The sequence below is a fragment of the Falco peregrinus genome, chromosome 11 (genome assembly GCF_023634155.1).
Source record: "Falco peregrinus isolate bFalPer1 chromosome 11, bFalPer1.pri, whole genome shotgun sequence".
NCBI classification, from domain to species: domain Eukaryota; kingdom Metazoa; phylum Chordata; class Aves; order Falconiformes; family Falconidae; genus Falco; species Falco peregrinus.
The window spans coordinates 24942227-24965840 of NC_073731.1; the positions used below are offsets into that span (position 1 = coordinate 24942227).

The following is a 23614-nucleotide window of genomic DNA, read 5'->3' on the forward strand; positions in this document are numbered from 1 at the left end:
GCGGAACCACGGCCGGGCACAGCCCGAGCGTTTGGGGCTGGAGGGCTCCGTCAGGTGCAGGCGGGGATGTACCTGCTCGCTGCGCCAGGAGGGGCGACCCCGGGGCAGGAGCAGCGCCCCGCATCTCCCCCACCTCCATGCCGGACAGGCAGCACCGGCGGCCTGGGGGGGGGCAGGGGGGGCCAGGCACCGCTGGCGGGCGGGGGGCACAGCATCGCCCCGGCCCCGCAGCCCCGGCGGCGGCGCGCCGAGAGGCGCCGCTCTCCCGCAGGGCGGGGGTGCTGCTGCCCCGTGGCTTTGGGAATGGGTGCGGGGGGCGGTGAAGCCTTTCTTCGAAAAACCAGATAATAATGCTCCTGAGGACGCGGCTGGCAGGCGCTGGCTGCTCCGGCGGCCGCCCGCCCGGGGCCCGGCCCGCAGCGCATAGGCGGGCGGCGGGGCGCTCCGCTCCCGCAGCCGCTCCACGTCACTTCGCGGCGAGCCGAGCACGTGGGGCGGGGAGCCCGTATAAATCTCCCTCTCCCTGCGCGGCCGTGATGTTATCTGCTGGCACCCGTCCCCTCCGCGCAGGGAGAGCCGAGGGGCCGGGGGCGGCGGGCGGGGGGCGCCGGGCGGAGCGCTAGAGCGCCGGGAGCTGCGCGCCGGGGCCAGCCCCAGCCCCGCGGGGGAGCCCGGGGGGGGGGAAGAGCGGCCGCCGCGCCGCGGCCAGCCCCGCTCCGCGCCCGCCATCGGCGGAGGCTCTCGGGGCGGCGGCGCTGCCTCGCCGAGCGCGGCGTGGGGTTGGCGCTCCGGCGGGCGGAGGAAGAGGAGGGAGCTGGAAAGAGCTCCGGGCCCGGGCGGGGGTGGGCCGGTGCATGCGGGGCGCTCGCAGCAGCCTGCGGGACGCGGCCGGCCGGAGGATCGGATCGCCGCTCGCCGCCGCCGCGGGGCCGAGGGGCCGCCGCCTGCCGCTCCGCCGGGCCGCGGGGGCCGGGGCTGGGCGCCGCCGGGCGCACACGTGCGCGGCTCTGCCGGCGCCGCCGCGGGGGCTGAGCGCCGGGCGCGGGGCGGTGCCGCCGCCGCTGCCGCTGCCCCGGGAGCCGCGGGCGCCGCGGGCGCACGGCGGGGCTGAGCACCGCGCCGGCACCTCTGCCCCGCCGGCTGCGGCAGCGCCCTGCGATACCCGTCGCCGCTCCCCCCTCCTTCTTTCCCCTTTTTCTCTCCCGTTTTTTGTTGTCCAGCCCGCTCCGCCGGCGCGCTGAGAGCAGGCTCGCACCCGTTTACTTGATTCGCAGGTTTGTTTTATCTCTTTGGGGTTGGTGGGGTTTTTTTTCCTCCCCTTTTTTTTCTGCCCGGCTCACTCCACCCCCGAATTTTATCTAGTTGTAGCAACTTGCTGCTTTTTTTTTTTTTTTTAATTATTATTCGTATTTTTTTCACTGACGCCTCCCGTGCGTTTTTCGATTGCGAGTCGTCCTTGCAGTCCGGTTTTTAACTGCATTTTGTCTGCAGATCTTCCCTTTGTTTGCACACATCCCCTTTTTATTTTTAATTTTTTTTTCCTTCCTCGTTGTTGTTGTTCGTTGTTAAAGTCACTCTTTTTTTGGGGGGCGCTGTATTTAAACACTTAAAATGCACTGCTATCTCCTGAGCGTGTTGCTCACCGTGGATCTGGCCACCGTGGCTTTCAGCCTGTCTACCTGCAGCACCCTCGACATGGATCAGTTTATGCGCAAGAGGATCGAGGCGATCCGGGGGCAGATCTTGAGCAAGCTGAAGCTCACCAGCCCCCCGGACGAGTACCCCGAGCCCGAGGAGGTGCCTCCGGAGGTCATCTCCATCTACAACAGCACCAGGGACCTGCTGCAAGAGAAAGCCAACCACAGAGCTGCCACTTGTGAAAGGGAGAGGAGCGACGAGGAGTATTATGCCAAAGAAGTTTACAAAATAGACATGCAGCCTTTTTACCCCGAAAGTAAGTTCCCTGTGTGCGTGCATGTGTGCGTAATTTCGCCCCCGAGGCTTGGCAGTGCCCAGCACCTTCAAAAACCAGCCCCGTGCATCATAACCTGCTGCCTTTGCCGGGTTCGCTCCTGTCCTCAGCATCTCCTAGCTGGTGGCTTCCAGGGTTCTGTTTAGGTGGTGGGATAGACATATATAGCCTGGGGGGCTGGGGGGGTTGGGGGGGGGGCAGCCGTCTCCCCAGACTCACGAGGCTTCGGATCCCCTTTCCAGTCCCCGAGGAGTCCCCAGAGGTGCCTCTGCTTCGCACCACCACGTACCTGAGGGAAGCACTCCCACCGCCCAGGGTCCCGCTCCCCCCCCCAGCGCTGGGTCGAGTTCCCCCGCAGCACCGTGTGCAGCCTCCAAAAAGAGCCAATATCTTTCCACTGCTGTTGTTTCCCTTGGAGTGTCTGGATCGGGCAGGTTTCCATCTCTCCATAACTGAAAAGAAAAGGAGGTCTTTAAAAAAAAAAAAAAAAAAAAAAAGTTACCGGCTCCTCTTCTGCCTGTGCCCCTCCAGCACACTGTCCCGCAGACCGCTATTCAGGTTGGTGCTGAGAGAGGACAGAGGCGCTGACAGCCTCCCTCCTCTTCCCACTTTAACTAGCCTCCCGCTCCAGTTCATGGGCGCTTTCATTTCAGGTACAGGAAAAGTTTTCCCTTCTGGGTAGCCTCGGTTCTTGGAACCTGTCTCAGCCCGTCTGCCTTTTGCTGTTTTTAACGACCTTCTGGTGATCCGTGCCACGTTTTGTGAGGGGGGGGAAAAAAAAAGGGGGGGTGGGTGGGTGTACAAATGCTCTGTGCTGCCCGAATCCACTTAGAATGATTAATAATCATAATGATGTGCCTTTTTTTGTTTTGGTAGTGAAGTTTAAGTGTATAGAAAAAAAAAAAAAAAAGGAAAGGAAAAGCAGTGCACTCCCTTAAAAGAATCCAGATCATCATCATACTGAGGAAAGTGAAATACCAGAAGCAGAAAATAACTCCAGTGTTTGCATGTCCAAAACCTAGTCCCTACTCTTTTCATTTAGGTCGCTTTTCTCTCTCTTCCCTCCCCCGCCACTTGAGATGCCCTATATACTTGCTGTCTGTTTTTGAAAAGCGCATACCTCTTGCTTAAATAGATAATGCAGCCATCTTGGTAACTTTATCCTAGAGTTTCTAATTGCATTTTCCCCTTATTTATTTTTAGTTTAGCAAGTTGTAGATTTGGGGCTTGCTCCGTCTTGCATGTGATAGTCCTAGGATGCCAGCCAAGGTATCTGAACCCCACGCTGGGTGCAGCTGCCTCCCTTTCTTCCTTTATTCTTAAATGACAGCATCAGGTACAGGACATCCTGGCAGTCAGAGCCATTTTATTATTGTAATTATGGCACCATCCTTAATAGCCATGGTAAATACACTCCGCCCTTGTTACCCTCGGGGAAGAAATACTTTTTGGAAAAAAAAAGAAAAGAAAAGAAAATTATATTTGGAGCCAAGTGGGTATGAGCAGAGTGGTTCAGTATAACTCATAGCCGTGGTGAGAGCACGTAAGTCATGCCTGTTTTCCACGTTGATACAATGTGGTATTTTGCTCGTGGTTTTGGTGGGAGTCGGCACTTTGTTTTGGGACCTGTCAGATCGTGCCCTGAGCAGAGGAATGAACACCTATGGGCAAAGGTTGGGAAGGCTGATAGCAGTGCCTTGGCTTGTGGAGTTGACCCTGTAACGGGGAGTCTCTGAGAATTGTAAAATGCATCCGTCCCGAGCGTATCTGTCCCCTGTTCCACGCATGAGCAAACTACAAAGAACCGATAGTCCGAAAGGCAGCTGCGTACTTTCCAGAAAATTAAAATATCTGTGGTGTGTGACTTGGATGGTGTTGACAAAAGAGGATCTATTTTTAAAATGTTGTTAGAGGCCAGAGTTGTGCTAAAGTATCGATAGAAGTTTTGGAAGAGCAAAGGAGATTGCAGGTATCTACCAACAGAGTGCATCAGACGTTTGGGATCGGAGGGCCAGTTAGCAGCAGATCCAGTACTACTACTGTGCAAGGGCTGTCGCTAACATCAGAGTAAGTAGGTTAACTGTTTTTCCACTGCTCTCTAGTTTTACTGGATGGAGCGAACCTTTCCAAAAAAGACAGAAAGGAAGAAATCGCTCCACCATATTTTAAAGGAGGAAATTGAAAGCGCAGCTCTGGCGGCCGCGGGCACTTTCTCCTAGACGTATCGGAGTGAATTTTTTTAACTCTACGGTTTCTGCTGCATTGGAGGGAGGCAGGAGGGAGAAGGGGATCAGTGTGAACACACTGGAGGTCAAAAGCAGCTGGATGGAAGGCATGGGAAAGATCAGTGGTTCAGTTTTTACCGCAAGTTGTTAGCATTCAGTAACTGACTACAGCCCAAGTATTACAAATATGCTCTAATTATACTCATAGTCAGCAATATATCACTACAGATCGGTGATAGGTCTTCGTGGGGCATTTTGTAAAGTTCAGACTAAATATTTTTAGCAATGAGGAGATTTAAAAGGAAAACTATAAGAGATATTGTATATACCCTAAGGCATATTTTGTCTTAAATATTATCCTTGGCCAACTGTACTGTATAAATACAGTAAATATGAATAGAACTGGCAAGATGCCAATCTCCTGGGATGAATTTTAGTCAAGAAGGTATTTATGGGATATAAATAATACTGTGTCAACATTTAAAGAAGGGATCTGATTAGTTTTGAATTTATTCATATTAATCTTTTCACATGCTGTTAGTTTAAGGCTCAAAGTAAAGTTATGCTAAGGTTTACTGATAGTTTGCGCTGAGGAAGTAAGGGGGCATCTGGCCTCTGGCTTGACAGTCCACTTGAGGTTAAAGACTCATCAAGTCAGAATATATGTGGAAATTGAGTGAGTCAGAGACTGCCGGACTCAAAACCAACAGATGTGAAAAGTAGTGGTGGAAGAAAATACTACAAAGAGGTTTGGAAAAACCAACAAGCTCTTGTCTGTCAAGCATGCCTGCCTGTGTTGTGCTCGTGACAGCATGGATTAGATACTGAAAGTCTGAATCTCTCCTAAGTCCAGTTGGCAGGCAGAAGTGGAGTTGTTTTATGGAGCGCTTTAAAGAGGGGGGTGGGATATGGAAGCTGAGCACAGCATCAGAGAGAGTTCATGCGTGTTCTGTGCCGAGGCAGTTACCTGAGTAGGTGCTTAATACTGATTCCTGTGAAAGCTGGATCATGTTAGAAGTTTATTACTTGTCAGCTCTTCATTGATTATCTAGGGCCTGATACTTCAGTTATTTATTTGAGGCTGGGTGACAGTTGCCTTTACAGTGACAATAAACAAATTTAATGCCAGCACAGTTAAGGATTGTGAATTGTAATACTAGTGCATACAGGGGATGCTCGAGAAAAACAGGCAACACGTGTATGTGGGGACTGGCACCTAGTTCTTCATTCCTGGCAATTTTTATGTCAGTTAATGAGCTGGTTGGTACTGATGCGTTCATGCTAATACAGGTAAATTTTTACGTTTTCTGCATTCTTGGAGATAAGTCTGCAAGTACTCAGTAGCCTAAGAACTCACAGTTCACCTGGGTTTGAGCCTGGCTTTGCGCGGATTTTAAACTACTTTGGTATGAAGGAGCCCCTTCGCGTTCCAGCCTGAACTGGGTGGTAGGCTTAGTCTTCTCAGGAGCTCTGGACCATGAATATTGCTTTACATAGACTGTAGTTCTGCTGAATATTCGCCTCATGAAAGACAACATTATAAACTGGCTGGGCACAATGACATGCTTCTACTTTAACAAGGACGCGATTTACCAGCAATTATATGTAGGTGGACTCCTTGTCTTCAGGGTACCAGAATTACTCATGCAGGAGCAGCCATGCTCCGCATCTGCCAGCATCGTTAGTACAATGTTACCAGCTACTGCTGCACAGCTTGTGTGTGTTTACATTTAGCACAACACAGAACTTAATCTTTTAGGATTTCCTGTGCTGTTAATGATACGGAAACCATCTCGGAAGGAACGCCTTATTTTAAGACCTTCTAGCTATACTGGCCCAATGGTTGTGCTCTGGAGCACCTCTTGTAAGAGGTGTTTGCAGAGAGAACCTGAAGCAATGCAAAGGTTCCCCCGAGGAGAGAGGTGGGAGGAATATTTTCTTACTGCTTGTTCATGAATGGCACATATTGCAGTCGTCCTAGGTGATGGTGAAAAACCCAGGAAACTGTGAATGGCTTTGAAAAAGGGCAGGGTAATTTTTGGGACAGTAGTCCTCCACATGCTATGAGGGATAATAAAATGTCATGCTGTGGTGCACTCACGAAGGGCAGCTAAAGTCAAAGAGAGCTCTCTTCTTCCACTCCCACTCGTACGGAGCAGATGGTGGGGTGCACTACTTGTGTTCCCTGCCTGCCTTCTGAATCACCAGCGACTTGCTGTAAGCAAGGTGACAGGCTCGGAGACGGGGAGGTCTGCAAGCTGGTCTGGCAAGGTACGTGGTCCCCCACTTTCTTCCAGAGGATGAAGCCTACAGGAAAGCAGAACACCCATGGCCCCTCTCTTTAACACTGCAAGGTCGGAAGACCTGCAAGACAGAAATGTCAGTCTGTATTCCTGAATTCTTTGTCTCTGGTGTCTGTTGTAAAGAGGCACTTTTGCTCTAATTTGCTGAGTGAAAGAGTTAGATGTGCATTGCTGCCCCTGCCGCTCCCCACCTCCCAGCCCACTGGCAGTCTTAATTGTTTTATGGTCCCACAGACCTATCTGGAAGTGTGTCTTTGTCTTCTGCTCATGGCTGGAGATACACAGAGAGTACCCAGAGCTCATGGCACTCTTGCTGGCTCCACTTAATTGCAGGACTGGGTATGAGCAGGTGATTTTGTGAAGAAAGTGGAGCATCACCTTCATTAGCTGCTGGTTTTAGCCTTGCTTATCCTTGGTGCGCTGTGTGAGAACGGTAGCGGTCATCAGGATGGCTGTGTTACTTCAAAGTTACTACTTCCAGTGCTTTGCTGTCAGTTTGAAATTCCTGCCTGCACCAGAGCTGAGCAAAAAGATGAATGAGAACTCCTGGCTGTCGTCCTTGGTGAGCTTCTTCAGCACCATTCTGAAATATGCGGGGAGCTTCACACACATGAATGGACTCATTAACATTAAGGCTCTGTGTATGCCTAATTAGCTTCCTTAATTGGGGCCCGGTTTATGGTGCATTTGCAGGGATGGACAAAGCCAGACAGTTCAAATCCCTCTCGCTGTGTTGAAATCTGTCATTTGGGCATTGGAGCCCAGTGAGAAGGAAATGCTTTACAGGATTTTTGTAGAGAGGCAAGAAGAGGCTCTGCAGTGCTCCCGTGATCCCGAAGAAGGCTGACGCTGCTGGGCAGCTGGCTTCTTTGCGTTTGCAGTGTCTGTGCTAGACTGCTCCTGTATTGCAGATAAAGAGAGGAACCCCAGGGGATGGTGACAAAACGAGTCATGAGCGAACACACACAAATGTTTCCGTTCCTGTTGTGAAACCACATGCTAAATGTTTTCAAGCAGGCAGTTTTTAGCTTGAGGATGATACGCACCCCAGGTGTTATTTAATGTAATACTGTGATGGATGTTTCTGCTGATTTGTTTAGACTAAAAAGTTTGGTTTGGTCATTTGTTTAGGGAAAGTACATCCTGCCTTCAGCCACAGGCTGTTGCATGTATCCTTTTGAATCTGTGATGTGGACAAGTAGGTGCCTAGCTCCAATATCGCTGTCAGTTGGCTTCCTGCGGTGGTCTTTCAGAAGATCCTTTTCAGAAGCAGCTATGTTTCTTCTTAAAACAGCTCCCCCACACTTGTCCTCACTGTCCTTGCTGCTGATAAGCAACTGCAGCTGGGCACCCAACTGTACAAGACATACGGCTGCATGGTGTAAAGGATAAACTTCAAAGATTTGTCTGAGACAAGAGGATGAGGAGTTGGAAAAAAACCAACTTAGCATAAAGGGTTGTGGTTTATCTCCTTCCAGTGGGGCCATTCATTTTTTAATTTCTGAATGGCTCATGAGCATGTTTAGTACTGCTGTTCTCTTACCTCGAATGGCACAGGGTTGGCCCTGGAGAAATGAAGTGCTAGACCTGGCTTCGTTAGACCTGTCTGGTGAGCAGCTTTTTACAAGTTTCTGGTGCTCTGCAGGTTGGTCCAGAGTAGAGAAATTGCCTCTTTGGGTAGCATAGTGTTCTCTACACCAGCCAGGCTCTCCAAAGGGAGCCACACGGCAGTTCACACATGCGTGCTGCTTGGAAAGCTCCTGGCTCCTTGCAGACGAGGACTGGTGGGATGAGTTTAGGCAGCAGCACAGAGAGACTGCTCGTTCACTGTGGAAAGACAGGCTCTGCTGAAATAGACCTTGTGTTGCTGTTTGGGTTCTCTGGCATCCATGTTCGGTTTCCAGGAGATGCTAGACCTCACAGGCATGCCTGCAGCAGGCTTATGGCTGAGAGTGTGGAGAGGATCTTTAGAACATCTCTCTCTCATTCAGGTTTTAGTTTGGACAGTGAGCGAGGATTCCTTTTCATTTAATCTGTGATGCTTATTGACGTATTCAGGATCTTCAGGACTGTAGAGCTGAGCCTTTTCCTATTGAAAGCCCCTCAGGGCAGGAGCCTCTTTTTTTTTGTTACATAAGACCTAGCACAGTGTGATGCTGACTTCGGAATATTATCCATAACTGTATAAAGTATAAATAAGTTGTCCTCGTAGCTGAAAATGCTTTGAGCTGGAGGTTGGACTTGATGTCCCTTCCAACGTGAATTAGCCTGCGATCCTTGTAATAATACGTTTTAATACAAGAAAAATAATGCATGGTGTTTCAGCTTCCACAGGGTGGTCTTGATGAAGGTGTTACCAAATTTCTAAAGATGTGGTGTTTTCTGTCAGTCTCGTGTTTGTGCCTCCACTGTACGTTTCTTGCACCAGAACAATGTTCTTCTCTCCTTTTGCACCCGTTTTTCTTCCACTTTTCTTGTGTGGCTGTTGCTTTTCAAATAAGCATGGTAGGTTGCATGAAAAGAGACTGCTTTATTACACTTCAGCAAAAGCTGTGGCATTGTTTTAGGCGAACTGAGATGGGGGAAAAGGGAAATGTTGTGACACTGACCTCTCACTTTGCTTGTTTGGCTCCTTCCCACCGTATCTAACCCACACTGCACTGACAAATATCACATCTGTCTTGACAAGCAAGTTCACTAATAACCATTCATTCATAACTTGGAGCTGCTGTAAGACTCCTTATGGGTTGCTTAATCTGACAGTTGTGCATTTGAGCAGACTTTGAAGAAAAGACTTTGCAGAATGACCGTAAGTTCAGTCTGACTTTGTGAAAACTAAGAGGGAGGTCTTGCGTGAAAGAGGATACTGTACTTAAGGATGTGTGTGTGTGTGCATGCATGCACACATGCGTGTGCATATATTTAAGAGCATTAAAACATCTGTTGTTGCCAAAGCCCCGATTGGAATGTTCTGGGAAAGATAATTTAATTTTTAGCTTCTGGATTCATTTCAGTGATGGTAATTTCAACACTTCCTGGGGAGAGTCTATCAGTGGTTATGTGCATCAAATGCAGCAGTAAATCTGTCATTCTTTCCATTTCAGTTTTTCAGGCTTACAACTTCGTTATTTTTCCCTGTTTGGCTGGTGTTAGTATCCAATGTTTTCCCTGGCTTCATCTCTTTTAAACCCCTGCCTTGAATTTTGAATTTAAAAAGGCGAGCTAAGCCTGTTGAAGTTCCTTCTCTTGTGTTTGTTTACGTGTAGCATTTGCAATTCAGCAGCTAGCTCAGCTGAAATGGTGATGGTAACTTACCTTTACCATAGTGATGACTGAAAAGATAGGAATCAGAACACGTTGCGTTTCATTCCTTGGGATGGGAAAAAAACAACCAACCCACAAAAAAACCCAGCCCTGTGGGTGGACTTTATACTCAGGAGGCTGAAAAACTAATAGATATTAACAGCACTGACTCTCTTTTTTTGAAGTGGTCAGAGAGTACCTAGCAGTCCCATGTTTCATGAAGGCTTCTGTGCAATAATAATTAGTAATCCTCAGCCCACTGTTGTGTTTCCAGATGATCTCCAATACCCCAAACTGATCAGAGAGTAGTCTTTGCTTACGTGAGTGGGCATTGTCCAATATACATAATATATTCGGGGGGGGGGGCTTTGCACAAACAGTCATAAAGACCTTCTCTAGGACTGCCAAGATGTACACTAGGAAGAACACCACCCGCAGGTCTTTCCATCTTCCAAGTGACATGTGAAAACAATGCAGCAAATTTACCTTCTTCATGCGCAGGAGTGGGTTGAAATGATGGCAGAAGTGGCTGGCAGGCACAGCGTGGTCAGGGTCTGGCACTCAGCGGAGCCTGTGGCAGGTTGCTGCTCCTCTGCTGGGTCCCAGGGGTAGCCCAGGTTAGCAGAGCTGAGAGATGTCACTGCTCCCCGTGAACACGGCAATGGAGGGGCAGCTTGGCCCTTTGTGTCGCAGTTCCTGGTCTTCCTTCAAGGGTTTGATGCAGGAATTGATCCAGTTGACTGGATAATACCAAAGCAGAGCACCTTAGTGAATACCTAGTAAGCAAAATTGATGGATGCCAGGTGTCCGGTCCACCAACACGTGCAGTATCGGCAGCTCATGTCTTTGTCCAAATGCCTACAGGCAGTATAGGGGATGTTTGCCCTCAGGGAAGGGTAAGTGATATATTGTATACTCCAGTATGATAGGATGTTTTAAACTGCCTCGAGATGTGTTGGATCCCTGCAGATCCTTGGTGTTCTCATTCTCACCCAATCTCTGAGATCCAGCCCAGTTTTCTTGGCTGTTGCAGTTGGCTCTGGGCCTCCCTGGCAGAGCAAGGGCTGTATATGTCTTGGGCCAATCACTGCTCTATACTCCAGTTTTTCCTGATGCACACTTTGGAAGTGAAGTAGCCGCATTTCAACATTGAGGTATGCTGAAAGATGTCTGTACATTCCATTTGTTGTGCTTGTTGTGTGTTTATCTAGCGTATAATGGCAGGCTATTGCAGCAAACGTACATACAGCTTCAGGTTTGTGAGTGAGGAACAAGTTCCAGCTTTCTTGAAAATAAATCTGCTGTTCTGATCTGGTGGTGTGATAGGAACTGAGAGGCTGCCTGCCAGGATATACAGTTTGGAAAGCAAGGGAGCTAAGTGAGCAACTTCATCCCAGTTAGGATGGACTCAGAATAGATGGTTGGGGGTCAGGGCTTTCTCTCCCTCTTCCCATCTGGATTCCCCCATCCCAGATTGCATTTCTCCCCAATGCTAGGAGCCATGTATTTGGAAATTTCACATTCCTCTTTCTAATCAGGGAAGAAAAGAGCCCCGAAAGGATCTAGAAAAAGACATCTTTATAAAGGTGGCCAGAGACTGAGTTACAACAATATCATGTGTCTGAAGGAACTTACCTCCTTCCAAGTTGGAATCCTATTATTTACCCACTTTATTGGGAGACTTAATTTTCTCTGGCTGGAAGTGTATTTGTTGAGGTAGAGTCTGGAAAGGAATCTGCCTCATGCACACTTGCTACAAGGCCAGCTATACATGTGATACAGTCAAACCTTTCCATTTTTCTGCCTTTTGAGAGTATGTTCCGCAGATTAAGGGCACTGGTCCAAAGTCTGCTGAAAACACTGGAAGTCTTTCCATTGACTCCAAAAGTCTTTGGATGAGGTATTAAGTGCCATTCCTTTGTTTCAGGGAACAGCCACATCCTTGAGATATGCTGGGACGTATTACTGTAGGTGCTTTCCCTTTTATTGAGTTGCCATTGGAGATATTCTTCTGCATAAGGCCTTGTGAAAAAAAAGGGGGGGGGGGGAAAGAACCACTTTTAAAAATAAACACCTTAGTAGCTTATTGATAGAAGCACTTGATGGCAGATGTCATCTGGGAAAAGCATATGGCAGCAATATGGCAAGAATTGCAGAATGCAGAGAAGGAGGCATGAGTTCATGTCCTGTACTTTGTAGGTATTCCACATCTCCCCCTGTCTAAAATAAATGACCATCTGACTGCAAAGGTCTTGGCAAATAAACATGCCGTAATATATCTCTATCATCCTCCCTACAGCGAGTTTTTGTCTAGAAGCTCATCACTCCACATCCAGAGACTTTTTATAAACACGTGCCAGATCAGACCTCAGCACCCAGAGCAGGCAAGAATCTGAAGGCTGTGAATAAGAGTGTGGCAAATATCTGTGCGGTAGATGGTAATGATAGGTCAGGGCTAAGCCAACAAGGTGTTTTTGCGTTATCGGTAGAATCTTAAAAGTCAGTTCTGAATAGAGCTGGAGCCAGGAGAACAACTTCTGAAAGTCAATTTGCTGCATGATATATGCTGAATTTACAAGCTGGAAAGCCAAGTAGTTTGGGAACAGGAGCTGTGCTTGCAGCATGAAGGTGCATGTGGTTTTACATAAAGCCTCTCTGACTTGATACATCTCAAAGTGGCTCACAAAATAATGAGTTAACTTTTGAGGTACGTTTTTTGCATGGATGAAAAGTTGGAGCAATTTAATTTGAGTCAGTAAAGCTACTCCAGATTTTTCCTTGTGGTGTTGAAACTGGAGTCTGCGCAGTGATTGTTTAGGCAAGCAGAACAGTCATTGTGGCCAGGGTTTTAAGCAGCACCTAAAGGAGTGGTTCCTTTGTAGCCTTTGAGAATCCAGCCTTTTATTCAGATGAAGCCTGACTCAGGTAAATCTGCTTTACTGATTAGAAATGCCCTGAATACTGTTTTGTGTTGTGTTTGTACTGCTACTATATACTTTCCAAAGCCTGGGAGGACTCAACATCCACCACAGGTTGTTGGGATTTTGGTTGGTTGGTTGGTTTTAAAAAAACAAAAACAAAAAAAGCTTGGTTCGTATTTTATCTGTGTGGAACTTCCTATGTCCTGTTGGGATGGGATTCGATCCCAAGCCATTTGACGTGGGTTATGAAACCAAAGGGCTTGATTCTTGTTTAATCTAAGGCAATATTACAATGTCAAGGAGTATGAAGTGTTTTAACATAATGACAGCCAGACCTGTAAGCAGGTTCTGATTGAACACAAATGTTGCCTTACAACTGAAGGAGATGCTCATCTCAGCAGGGATGGGATGTTCTTCTCAGGGTATAAGGCCCCAGGTCTGTTCACACTCATGGCTAATGACTAATTTATATGATACCGTACCTCTGAAAGGATGAGACTGACATTGCTCTAGGAGGCTTTGAGTTAAGGTAGAATGGACACTTACAGATTAAAAAAGCTGAAAGCCATCATGGTGGTCTTATGATCTCCCTGCCTGCGTTTTCGAGGCCATTGAATTTTGCTGAATTAATTCCTTTTTGAAGGGGCATTCACACCATGCTTGGTAAATCGTTTCAGTGATTAATTACATGCACTAGAAACAAGCATCTTTGTGTTTTAAGTTGTTCAGCTTCAAGTTCTGGCATTTGGATCTGGTTTAAGCCTTCACTTGCTCTTTTGAAGGCCCATTATCAAATTTGTGGGCATTGTGCAGGCATCTGCAGGAGAAGCAAGTTTCACAGACAGGAACCGATGTGGCTGAGAGCAAGCTCGTGTGGCTGCTGGAAGACCCTGTGGTGAGGCAGCCAGGAGCTCGGCACGGGCTGCTTTACCCGACTTTGAGTGTGTTTCAGATCCATAGGCTGTGATCGAGCCACAGCTCTCTTAAGTTCAGTATGCTGTGCTCCTTGAGGCGCAGCCTAGCTTTTTCAGTTATTCTTACAGTTTCCCTATGAAACTCCTCTACTTTATTCATTTACTGCTGAGATTGTGGACAGCGGTATTGGACATGGTACTTCAACAGTGGCTGTGCCATTAGCAAGTACATGTGTGTTGCAGACTTTGCTCTAATTCAATATTACACAGTTAATGCAGCTAATTTTGGAAGCGCTTTTGCCAGGAGCTCTACAGGGAGAGGTAAAAATTCATATTTCGGTGATTATCCACCAGGTTTCCCCCCCTCCCCAAGTTCTTTTCAGAGGTGCTGACCCAGGATGGAGTCCTCTGCTTTGTAAGTATGGTCTAGTTTCTCTGTCCTAGAGTTGTATTTTCATATTGATTCTACTGACATTTACATCTTGATGTAAAAGGCTTCAAGTCACTGTATTCGCGATGCATCTATTTGTCACATCCATATCATTATTTCATCTGCAGTTGGTTAATAATGGTTTAGTTTCCTTCCAGGTGATTAATAAAAATATTAGATAGTAGAGTACAGTAAAATGAGCCTTGTGGGACCTTGTTAGAAGCTTGTCTCTCAGGCTGCATATCATTGTAGTCTCATAAAAAAGCAAAGCTTTGATTCATTTACTGCCAGGCCGTGTTGGTGTCCTGTTGTTCCTGTTTCCTAATGAAATCATTATGTAGCACCAGGTTAAATGTCTTGCAGCTACTCAAGTACATTATGTTAAAACAAGGTTCTTACCAACAGGACTGTCGGTGTTACTCACCAAGATACTGGACCAGTGACATCTGTTTTTCTTGCTGATGTTGGTTATGCTCCCTTAGTTCCTCTGAGCCTGAGCTGATTCTCATTCCTGCACTTTGTCTATTTTTTCTGGGATCAATAGAAGATTGACTGTATATGTGAGATAGCATGGGTTGCTCTGTTTAGGACTGTATATTAGCAAATATGTTCTGCCTCAAATCCTTAAGATATTTTCCAGTGTTTGGGATTTATTGAAAGCCAGTTTTAACAATTTAGATAGTTTCTTGGACAGCTCTTTGAAAAGTCTTCATCCAAGTTATCTGGTCTTGCTGGTTTTACAATGTCTGATTGTAGTAGCTGTTTTAAGACCTTCTGAGTTGCTGCTGGAATAAAAAAAATAATCATCTTTTCATCTTACGATTGCCTGGCTTTTTTATCTGCAGAAGCACATTTCATATTTCTGCATTATTATGTCAACAGTTTTTATCTTGTAATGGATGAATGTCACTGTTAGGCTTCCTTAGTACTTAAGTAAATCTCATCTTTAAGTTTCTTGGCCATGAAGTTGGTACACCCATTTGATTTTTCTCATCTGTTTTCTGCAGTTCTCATTTTCTGATGTGTAGTGGTTCTCAGCAGCTATTACTTCTACTTTTGTTTGTAGTATATAGTTGCATTTTTAAATTTTATCTTCTTATGGTTGCATTTGTTTTCTGTCACAGTTTTCTGACCAGAGTGGTTTTATTTGTTGATGGTGGAACTGTGTCATTTCTACCTGTCCACCAAACTAAAATAAGGAGTCTGTAGAAACCAGGTGATCAGAGAGTACCGTGTCTGGGCAGGAACCAGATAAAAAGGTGCGGCCTGACAGAGTGGGTTGCCCTTGTGCTGGTGGGAGCAGTGCCACCCACCACTCCTAACTAGAGTGGAGGAAGTAGGTGGTGATGGGTTATCTAGTGCTCATACAGCTGGCAGCTCTTCCCTCAGAGAAGCAAGGAGCCAGACAGTCCGTGTAAGGTTAGTTCTGTTGCCAGAAGCCATAATTTTGGAAAGCAAACAATGTTTTTGGGTTTCTTTTCCACATTCAATAGCACAGGACGTGGGAGACCTCCAAGTCACTGACTCAGTTTGGTGACTCCATGTTGCAGAGTAGTTAGTGGAGGTGTTCTTCCTACCCCACCCAGAGGTCTGAGCCCTTAATCTATAAAGAAATCTCAGTTCTGTTCAAAATAGCGTAGAGGGCACGATGGATCATAAATCATCCTAGTAATAGGGACTTAGTAAAAGTACCTTGGAATTAGGAATATATGTACTTAAATAGTATGAGCAGATGCTCTCATTGAATCCATCCTCTAACACTGAATTGGAGCTAACTCTAGCAAGTATCTTCAGGGAACAGTCTGCTTTGACAAGTTACTGTATAAAAGAGAATGACCAGCTAGTCAACATCAGTCTTCTCTCTGATAGCCCTGATTTATAGCATGATTTGGGGCTCTTTGTACATGCCATTCTGCAGATGAGCTGCTTCAAGCTTTGTTGTATTGTACTGTTTGTTCTTCAACGTGTCATCCTTCCATGTCCATCTCCATAGTAGTCTCTGGGCTCAGTGAGCAGCCACGTTTCTCATGCAGTCCATGAAGCATTTTAGGAGTCTTCAGAAGCCAGCTGCCTGGATGCTTTTGAGGGCAGCTGGGGTGAAAAGTGGAGGAAGGAGTTGAAAGCAGGGCACCTCCACATGGGCAGGCGGGTGTGCAGTTCCTGCATGCAGGCAGCTAGTGCCACTAACTTCTGCTGGCTGGAGAGTTTTGCCTAAGAGGGGTTTAAAGTCTCTGCTTTTCTGTTACAGTGGACCAGTGCGTAAATAATTTTAATTGTAATTACTATTACAAAGCAGGAAAGATTGCACAATTTTAATGTGGTTAAAAACTTTCACTTCCCTCTGTAGCTAACAATCATCTATTACCCACTGTCTTTATCTTAATTGTTTAAAGATGCCTGTGCTTTGAGTCTGTGAATCTTAACTTCTCTGCAATGCAAAAAAATGTGCAGTTTTCTTTCACCTTTCCTTCTCCGTTACACTTTTACTTCTGGTATAATTCCCTTTTCTTCTTTATTTTTTCTCCCCAGAGTGAAAGGGTTGGACAATCCAATCTGCTTTTCTTGAAAATGACTTGCTTTCATTTCTTCCTCCAGCCAGGGAATAGTTTGGAAAGGCTGCTCGCTGGACCCTTGGCCGAGCAGGCGGAGGCAGCCAGCTGCGCCGCTTGCCAGGGGAACAGGAGCGCTTCCTGGCAGAGGTGGGGCGAGAGGAACGGAGCTTGTGCCGCGGGACTTGCTTTTATCTCCTCTGCTCTCTGCAAGGCAGTCCTGAAATTTCCTGACCACTTTTAGAACAGCTGAGCAGTGATGCCCACTGCTTAAAAAAAAAAAAATACAACAACAAAACAAAACAAAAAACAAAAGGAGGAGAGACCAACTTGCTGTTATAAATAGCAATAGAATGAAAATACTAATCTGTGCTGGGCAATCCAGTGTGAGTTTCTGTGTGTGTGATTTTGAATACCTAGTAAGGCAAGATGGGTGCTTCCATGTGCCTGGCCACCATCACTATCACCTTGTATGAACCCCCTTTTTGTATAGTGGTCCACATGCGATTCTGCTGTTGAGAATAGGATCTAGGTCTGCGTTTTATCCTGTTCCATTATATTTAGTGTATTTAGGGTTGGATGCATGCTGAAATGTTCTGATACCCATATCTTTTTTGGTTTTCTGTTTCTTTTTCAAAGTTCTGGGTATGTTTGGATTTGTGGGTTTGGTTTTGGAGGCCGAGGAATTGCAGAGTACCTGAGCCCTGCTGCTGAGGTGAAGTGTTGAGCAGAAGGAATGCTTCAGCATTGCTTTCTGGCTTTGGGGACCTGCAGACAGGTTGCTGTCAGCAAACTGCAAATGCTTTACTTTGTGGAGTATTCTTTGAAATGAAATTTTGCAGGTTTCCTGGTAAAACCTAATTGAACTTAATTCCTTGGTCTCCATTGTTGCAACCTTGATCAGAAATACATGAGTGAGAAGAATTCTCTTCTAAGCCTCTGAGAAGTTTGGAGGCATCTATCCTCTTTCATGGATTCATCACAGACATGTTGCACAAGAGGTTCCAGTGTGAAAACAGCTTCTAGGGAGAAGATTTTCTGTTACTTGCCTTCCAAGTCTGACATGCCTAAATCTGTCACTATTCTCTTGCCTTCTTCCTAAGGCATTTCAGAGATATCTGGAGATGCCATGGATTCTCCTGCCACCTTCCTAAGTGATGTGTTTCTCTATACTGGTTCAGCTTTTGCCATGAACCTTGAGTGAAGTCAGTAAATGATGACAGGTTCCTGGCTTGACCTGAAGCCAAAACGGACAGAACCGCTGGTGACGAAAGGTAATTATCTGAGGGGCTGATAGCCATGATTGCATCAACAGTGATGGGAAACCTCAAGGCAGTACAAAGCCTCAGTATCAGGATGAAACTTCTCTCATCCTTCTGTGGTTTTCCCCGGTGGAAGAAACAATCTGTTTGACATACCCAAGAGACTTTGTTTTATCTGCTTTTGTGAAAGTCTGGGGATGGTGAGATGAGCTTTACAAACTTCTAGTTTGGATTGTTGCGATTCATACCCCTCGGGTTGGAAGTGAGAATTGCCGTGTGCTGACTTGACTAAAAGCAGTCGATGCCACCAAGAGCAAATACATCGTGTGTGCTGCGCAAAGGGCGTTTGCTCCTGCAGAGTCTTCCTGGTAAGAATTCATGTTTCTGACTGGAATTGGAAAGTCTGTGAGGGCCTGGGATACTTCTGCCTTAGAGACTTCGTTAACCTCAAGTAAATACCAAAATACCCATCTTACTTTTAGTGTTACGAAGCAGTGGTACTGGTTTTGGGTACAGACAGCTAAGCAGGTAATCATGAGTGCTCTTCGTTCAAGGGCATTGGCAGCTATTCTGTGTTGTTTATAATTTTTTCATCACTTTTGACAAGGAACTTTAAACTTCTATTGATGTCACCAAAGGAAAAAAACCCTACATGAAAGCAGTCTTGTTCTTCTATGCTGGAAAAACTGAAAAAAGAGAAAGAAGTTCGCTCTGGATATTCCTTCCCCCTCTGCCTCCCCCCGCCCCCCCCCCCCCCCCCCCCCCCCCCCGCCTTCGTCTTATTGAGAGGTGCTAAGTAAAACATCCATGGGTAGGAACAGTCCAGCTGGGGAGGCTGTAACTGCCCACATTTAGTGAGTCAGGGCTCTCCACAGCTCCTGTAACAGAGATCCTTTTCTTTGCTCCCATTCTGGTCCTGCTAGTGCATCAGCCAACTTTTACCCCGTATTGCAGCTGCTGACAGAGAGGTTTTCTGATGTGTGGAGCCAAGGGCCAACCACAATCTGTCCATGTATTTACAGGGATCATTTCACTCCGGTGGAAGCATGGCCAAATATTTCTTGATAGAAACATGCTGCATCCATCTAACAACACTATCCAATTGAGGCAAAGTGAAGAATGCTGTAATATTTGTAATACAGTAGTTGCTCAAGCCCCAGTGAGAGATCAGGACCCTGTTGCATGAGGCGCTGTCGATCTCGCAGTGCTTTTCCCAGCCCTACAGACCTTCTAAACTGACAAGTCAGATAATGATGCTCTGTGGTATAATCAGCTACAGTGCAAAAGGCAACGTGTGCTCGAAACCAGATACTTTCATGTGATCTCAAATATTTCTTCATGCGATAGTGTTCATCATCTCATGGCTATGCTAGTCCAGCATGCTTACTTCATGTGTCATCCAGTGCTACTGGTGGGTTTTTTTGTTTTGGTTTGGGCTTTTTTGGGTTTTTGTTGGTGGGTTGGGTTTTTTTGTTTGTTTGTTTGTTTTTGGGTTTTTGGTTTTTTGGGGTTTTTATAGGGCCAGACATTAATCTTGGCCTTATAGCCCCAATAGCTATTATTTCTCAGCAGCAGCATGGTGAGTCTGAAAAGAGAAATTAGAGTCAAGAGGGTATTTTCCCAGAAGATTACAACAGTTATAATGGAGGTCAAACTTTTGGCTTCAGCTATTGGACTGTTTCGCTTTAAACTTGAAATGCACGTCAGTGAAAGCAGTAAGTTCAGAGTTTAGTATGAAATAGTGCCAAAGACTAAGGAAAAAAAAAAAAAGGCATATCATAGTAATTTTAGTAAAACTTCGCCATCACTCTTCACACTGAATATAACTTTTCAAGCAATCTAACAAGCAATCCCAAGATAATGAATCACCACTGGAGGAAAGCACAACATAGCATCCTAGTTTGGGCAATTCAAGACCAGGGCATGGAGTATCACTTATAATTATTTACTGTGTTGTTTTAAGCATTAACTTAATAGTAATACTACAGAGAATTTACTCGTTATACTTGCATTATTACACATTTTAAATATCCTGGTATAAATTCCTTTAACACAAGGCTTATCTCTCTAACTTAAGGATCAGTTATGTTTTATTAGATAGTTGCAGCAAACTTCCAAGTGCATTACCCAGGAAACAGAATGTTTCAAAGAAACATTGTTAAACTTTTAAGTTAATCTGTCTGTATGTCTGTAATTAATAGCATGTAGATGTCATTACCACAGGAAGGGTTTTAAAAGCCTGTCACTCACTGGCTGCAGTAGGAGCTGTCTGTGTGTGGCAGCTTCAGCTCTGTGCTCCCAGTTGTTATACCTTGCTGCATACTGGGCATGGTTCTGGCTGGCTGGAGGGCAGGTCTGTGGATGTTAGTAGAGTTCCTGTATTGATCTGCACCCTCTGAGACCTGACTTAGTGACATATATTCTGGAATTACTTTGTATAAAATATCTGATGCATAGAAGTATCGGTAGATACATTAATGAAGCTCAGGCGCGTGAGCTGTTTGTGTTTCTTCTGTGATAGCTGTTGGCAGAGCTGGAGGGACTTCAAGAGGCTGCTCAGTTGTTCCTGCATCAGAAGAGGGTGTAGACTGTAGCCACGATATTTCAGATAGATATTTGTGTAACCTTTTCTTAAAGGCTTCCATTCACCACCACAGGTTGCACCACCCTGTGCAACCTATTATACTGCATCGTCATTATCCTTGACGTCAAAATGTTTTCGTGGTATCTAGCACAAACCTTCCTTGCTGCAGCTCAGAATTACTCACGATTTATCCATCATGGAAAACGCATCATTGCCTTGCTTTTTGTGGCAGCTGTGGCTGTGGCCAAATTTACTCGTCAGTCTGTTTTATGGCTCTATAGTAATCTCACTCCTCTGCAGCCCCTGGCTGGGTCGATGCTTCTTTTTTAACTAGGAACCACTGACAGCTACTTCCTTAGGGCAGTTTTCCAGTCTTGCAGCCTACCTACTGTATTTTTTTTGTCAGACCATATCTCCCTCATTTAGTAATGGGTGTGTCAGTGTCCAAACTTACTGAAGTCAAGATAAATGTCATCTGTGGTTTCTCCTCCATTTGCAAAGCCTTTTATCCAGTCCTGAAGGCACTTTGGGTTGTTTGGACACTAATTGCTTCTGACAGGTCTATGTGAGCTGTTACTCAACTCCTTGTTTTCTTCCAGGTGCTAACAAATAGTTTCTTTGAATATTTTTCCACTCTTGTTCTGTATTTAATTCTTCACTACTCCTTATTTCCCTCACTCCTGCTCTTTTTTTTTTTTTTTTTTTTTAATTAGATTTCATAGGCTGCTCTAGTCCAACCTTCTGGTACTACATACTTGACACTACATTTAAAACTATCTTTTCTTATATGTAAATGTAATTGCTAATAGAAGCAATAAGGGACAGTAAAGTAGATAAGGAATAACGTATTCATTTGTGGCTGATATTTTCAGAAGTTTAGGTAAAGTGTAAAAAACTGTGCATCTGTCCACAGTCCTTTGCATCCAAGGCTGTGCATTGTTAGACCTGTGTTGCTTGTATAAGCAAGGTAGAAGAATGGGGAGAGGGACTGAATGCACCTGTGCCTGGGTCTCTGCTTCTAATTATGGTCTGTGTCAGGGTGGTTTTACATTGTGCTGTGGCCCTTGGTCAGTTATTTCGTTTATAGCTTGCTATGTACTTGGAGAAGTGAGACAGACCTTGGGGATCCCTTCTGTCGGAATATACTGCAAACAGTGAACCGAGTTGCTGGCTGTGTGTGAAAGTCACTTGTCAAATTTGAACAGTGTCACAATCATACTTTTTTTTTCATTTTAAAAAACAATCCGATGGATGATGAGTAGCATTCTGTAGTATCTTTTACTCAGAGGTCTCCACAGATGTCTACAGGAGGCTATAAAATGAGAAGAAGAGAACTCAGCTCTAACCCTCCTCATCTTGCATTATTATTGTTCATTTTTTCAGATGGAATTAGGTTTTGATGCCATTTCAAAAAATGGAAGCTCTGAAAAGAATGGAGAAATAGCTTCTAAGCATTTTCTCTCAGGCCTCTATTTTGAAATAACCAAATGAATTAAGAAGTAACTTCTTCGTACTCTTTTCAAGAAATGAAAACAAAGCTGTATCATCTTTTGGACTGAGTGTACGACATTGGCTATGTTTGCTGTTCCAGAGCACACAATTTATATTTATGAGAAACATAATATTCTGGTTTCTTTGGGGTTTGTTTCTTTGGGTAGGGACTGTTCGAAGTTTCATGCCAGCACAGTACCTGGCCCAGGTCTCTAGGACAGTGGTGCTTTGTCTCCTGTGACTGTTAGTGATTTCTGAGCATCATTTTTTCCAGCAGCCTATATTTGATCCCATACGTTATGTTACTTTGCACATGAGCTCATCTTTTCTACCTTTCCCATCTCTTCCTTTTTGCTTCAGGTCTTGGCTGATTCACTTGCTGTGTCCAGGTGTCCTTCCCTCCACCCTTGGGGTAGGTGGCAAGGGAACTGGGGGCATTGTGTTTGCAGTGCTTTAGGCAAGTGGTGCCACAGTTTAACCAGAGATGTGGTTTATCACACATAGATGCTGTTTACCTAATCATTAGATTAACATTTTGGTAACTTATTTTCAAAATGAACTATATGTTCATGAACTGGATCCTTAGCTGCCAAAACTTAAAGCAGTTGTCCTCGCTGCAGGGGGAACTGCCCTGATTTATTCCAGCTGTGCTGAGGGCAGTCTGCTTGCACTGTATTTCTTTTATTTCCTTTTTGAAGTCAACTGAAAAGTTGTAATTTTTATAAGTGGCAGCTCTGCAGGGTAGGTGTGCCATATTTAATCTCCCCAAAACTTGTTGGTGTTTCTATATGAAATTCCTTCCCTCTAGACAGTATAGTTAAGATCTCAGCTATATACATGGTAGGGTAGGAGATGAGGTTACAAAGGATCGACTTGGCAAGTGGTCTGTTTCCTCACCACTGCTGGCGTGTCCTTTTTCATAGAGTCTACTTTTAAAGGCCAAGTGTAAAAGTTTTTAGAAGTTGCCATTTGCACTACTTTTAGAAGCCACCTGGGTTATTGGTTTAAAATAGTCACTTAACTGCAGCTACAGTTAGGTGAAAGATGGAACCTTGTCAAACCAAATAGAAAACTGCAGTGAATATCACAGTCTAAAAAGATGTTAATTTTTTTTTTGGGGGGGGGGGGGAAGGGGGGGGAGCAGGCCGAGGCAGGTTCTGTTCCTCAGTTTATTCTTTCTGGTCCACTCAACTGTCTTACCAGTTCTTATGATCCTGAGGCCAGGAGTGCCTAAAAAACTAATGCAGTAGTTCCATAACAACTCTTAGTGAGCAAAGTGGACTCCAAGCTAATGGTGTTACTGCCCTAAAAACTGCTGTCACTTTTTGACGATTACATGCTTCGGCTATCTCTGCATGGTTGAGTTTTGACCCATTCCATTACTTTTCATACAGGTATTCAGTCTTGTTGTCTTTCATCAGGCTCTGGGCCGCTAGATCTCCTTGCTTAGATCTGACTTATCTCCATAGTGAGACACTTGGTGTCTCTTTTGACACTACCCTAATAGAGAGATGCCTAGCACTAAAAGGAAGATTTGTGTGTGTGTGTGTGTGTGTGTGTGTGTGATCCCAGTTAATTGTAGTAAAAGGCTTATTTTCACCTTTTCCTTGCAGTCTGAAAGCACATTGTTTTTGCTGGAGTGTTGCAGTGAGATCTCATT

The 23614-nt window shown here is 45.5% G+C and overlaps 1 protein-coding gene across 1 annotated transcript in view; it reads left to right on the top strand.

Annotated features, from left to right (window-relative positions):
- The first annotated feature begins 1028 nt into the window (after positions 1-1028).
- Positions 1029-23614, top strand: part of TGFB2 (transforming growth factor beta 2) — a 65586-nt gene continuing 43000 nt past the window's right edge. Inside the window, exon 1 of the mRNA XM_005241855.4 lies at positions 1029-1954. Coding sequence (XP_005241912.1) covers positions 1612-1954 — 343 coding nt within the window. The 5' untranslated portion in view covers positions 1029-1611. The remainder of the gene's footprint in view (positions 1955-23614) is intronic.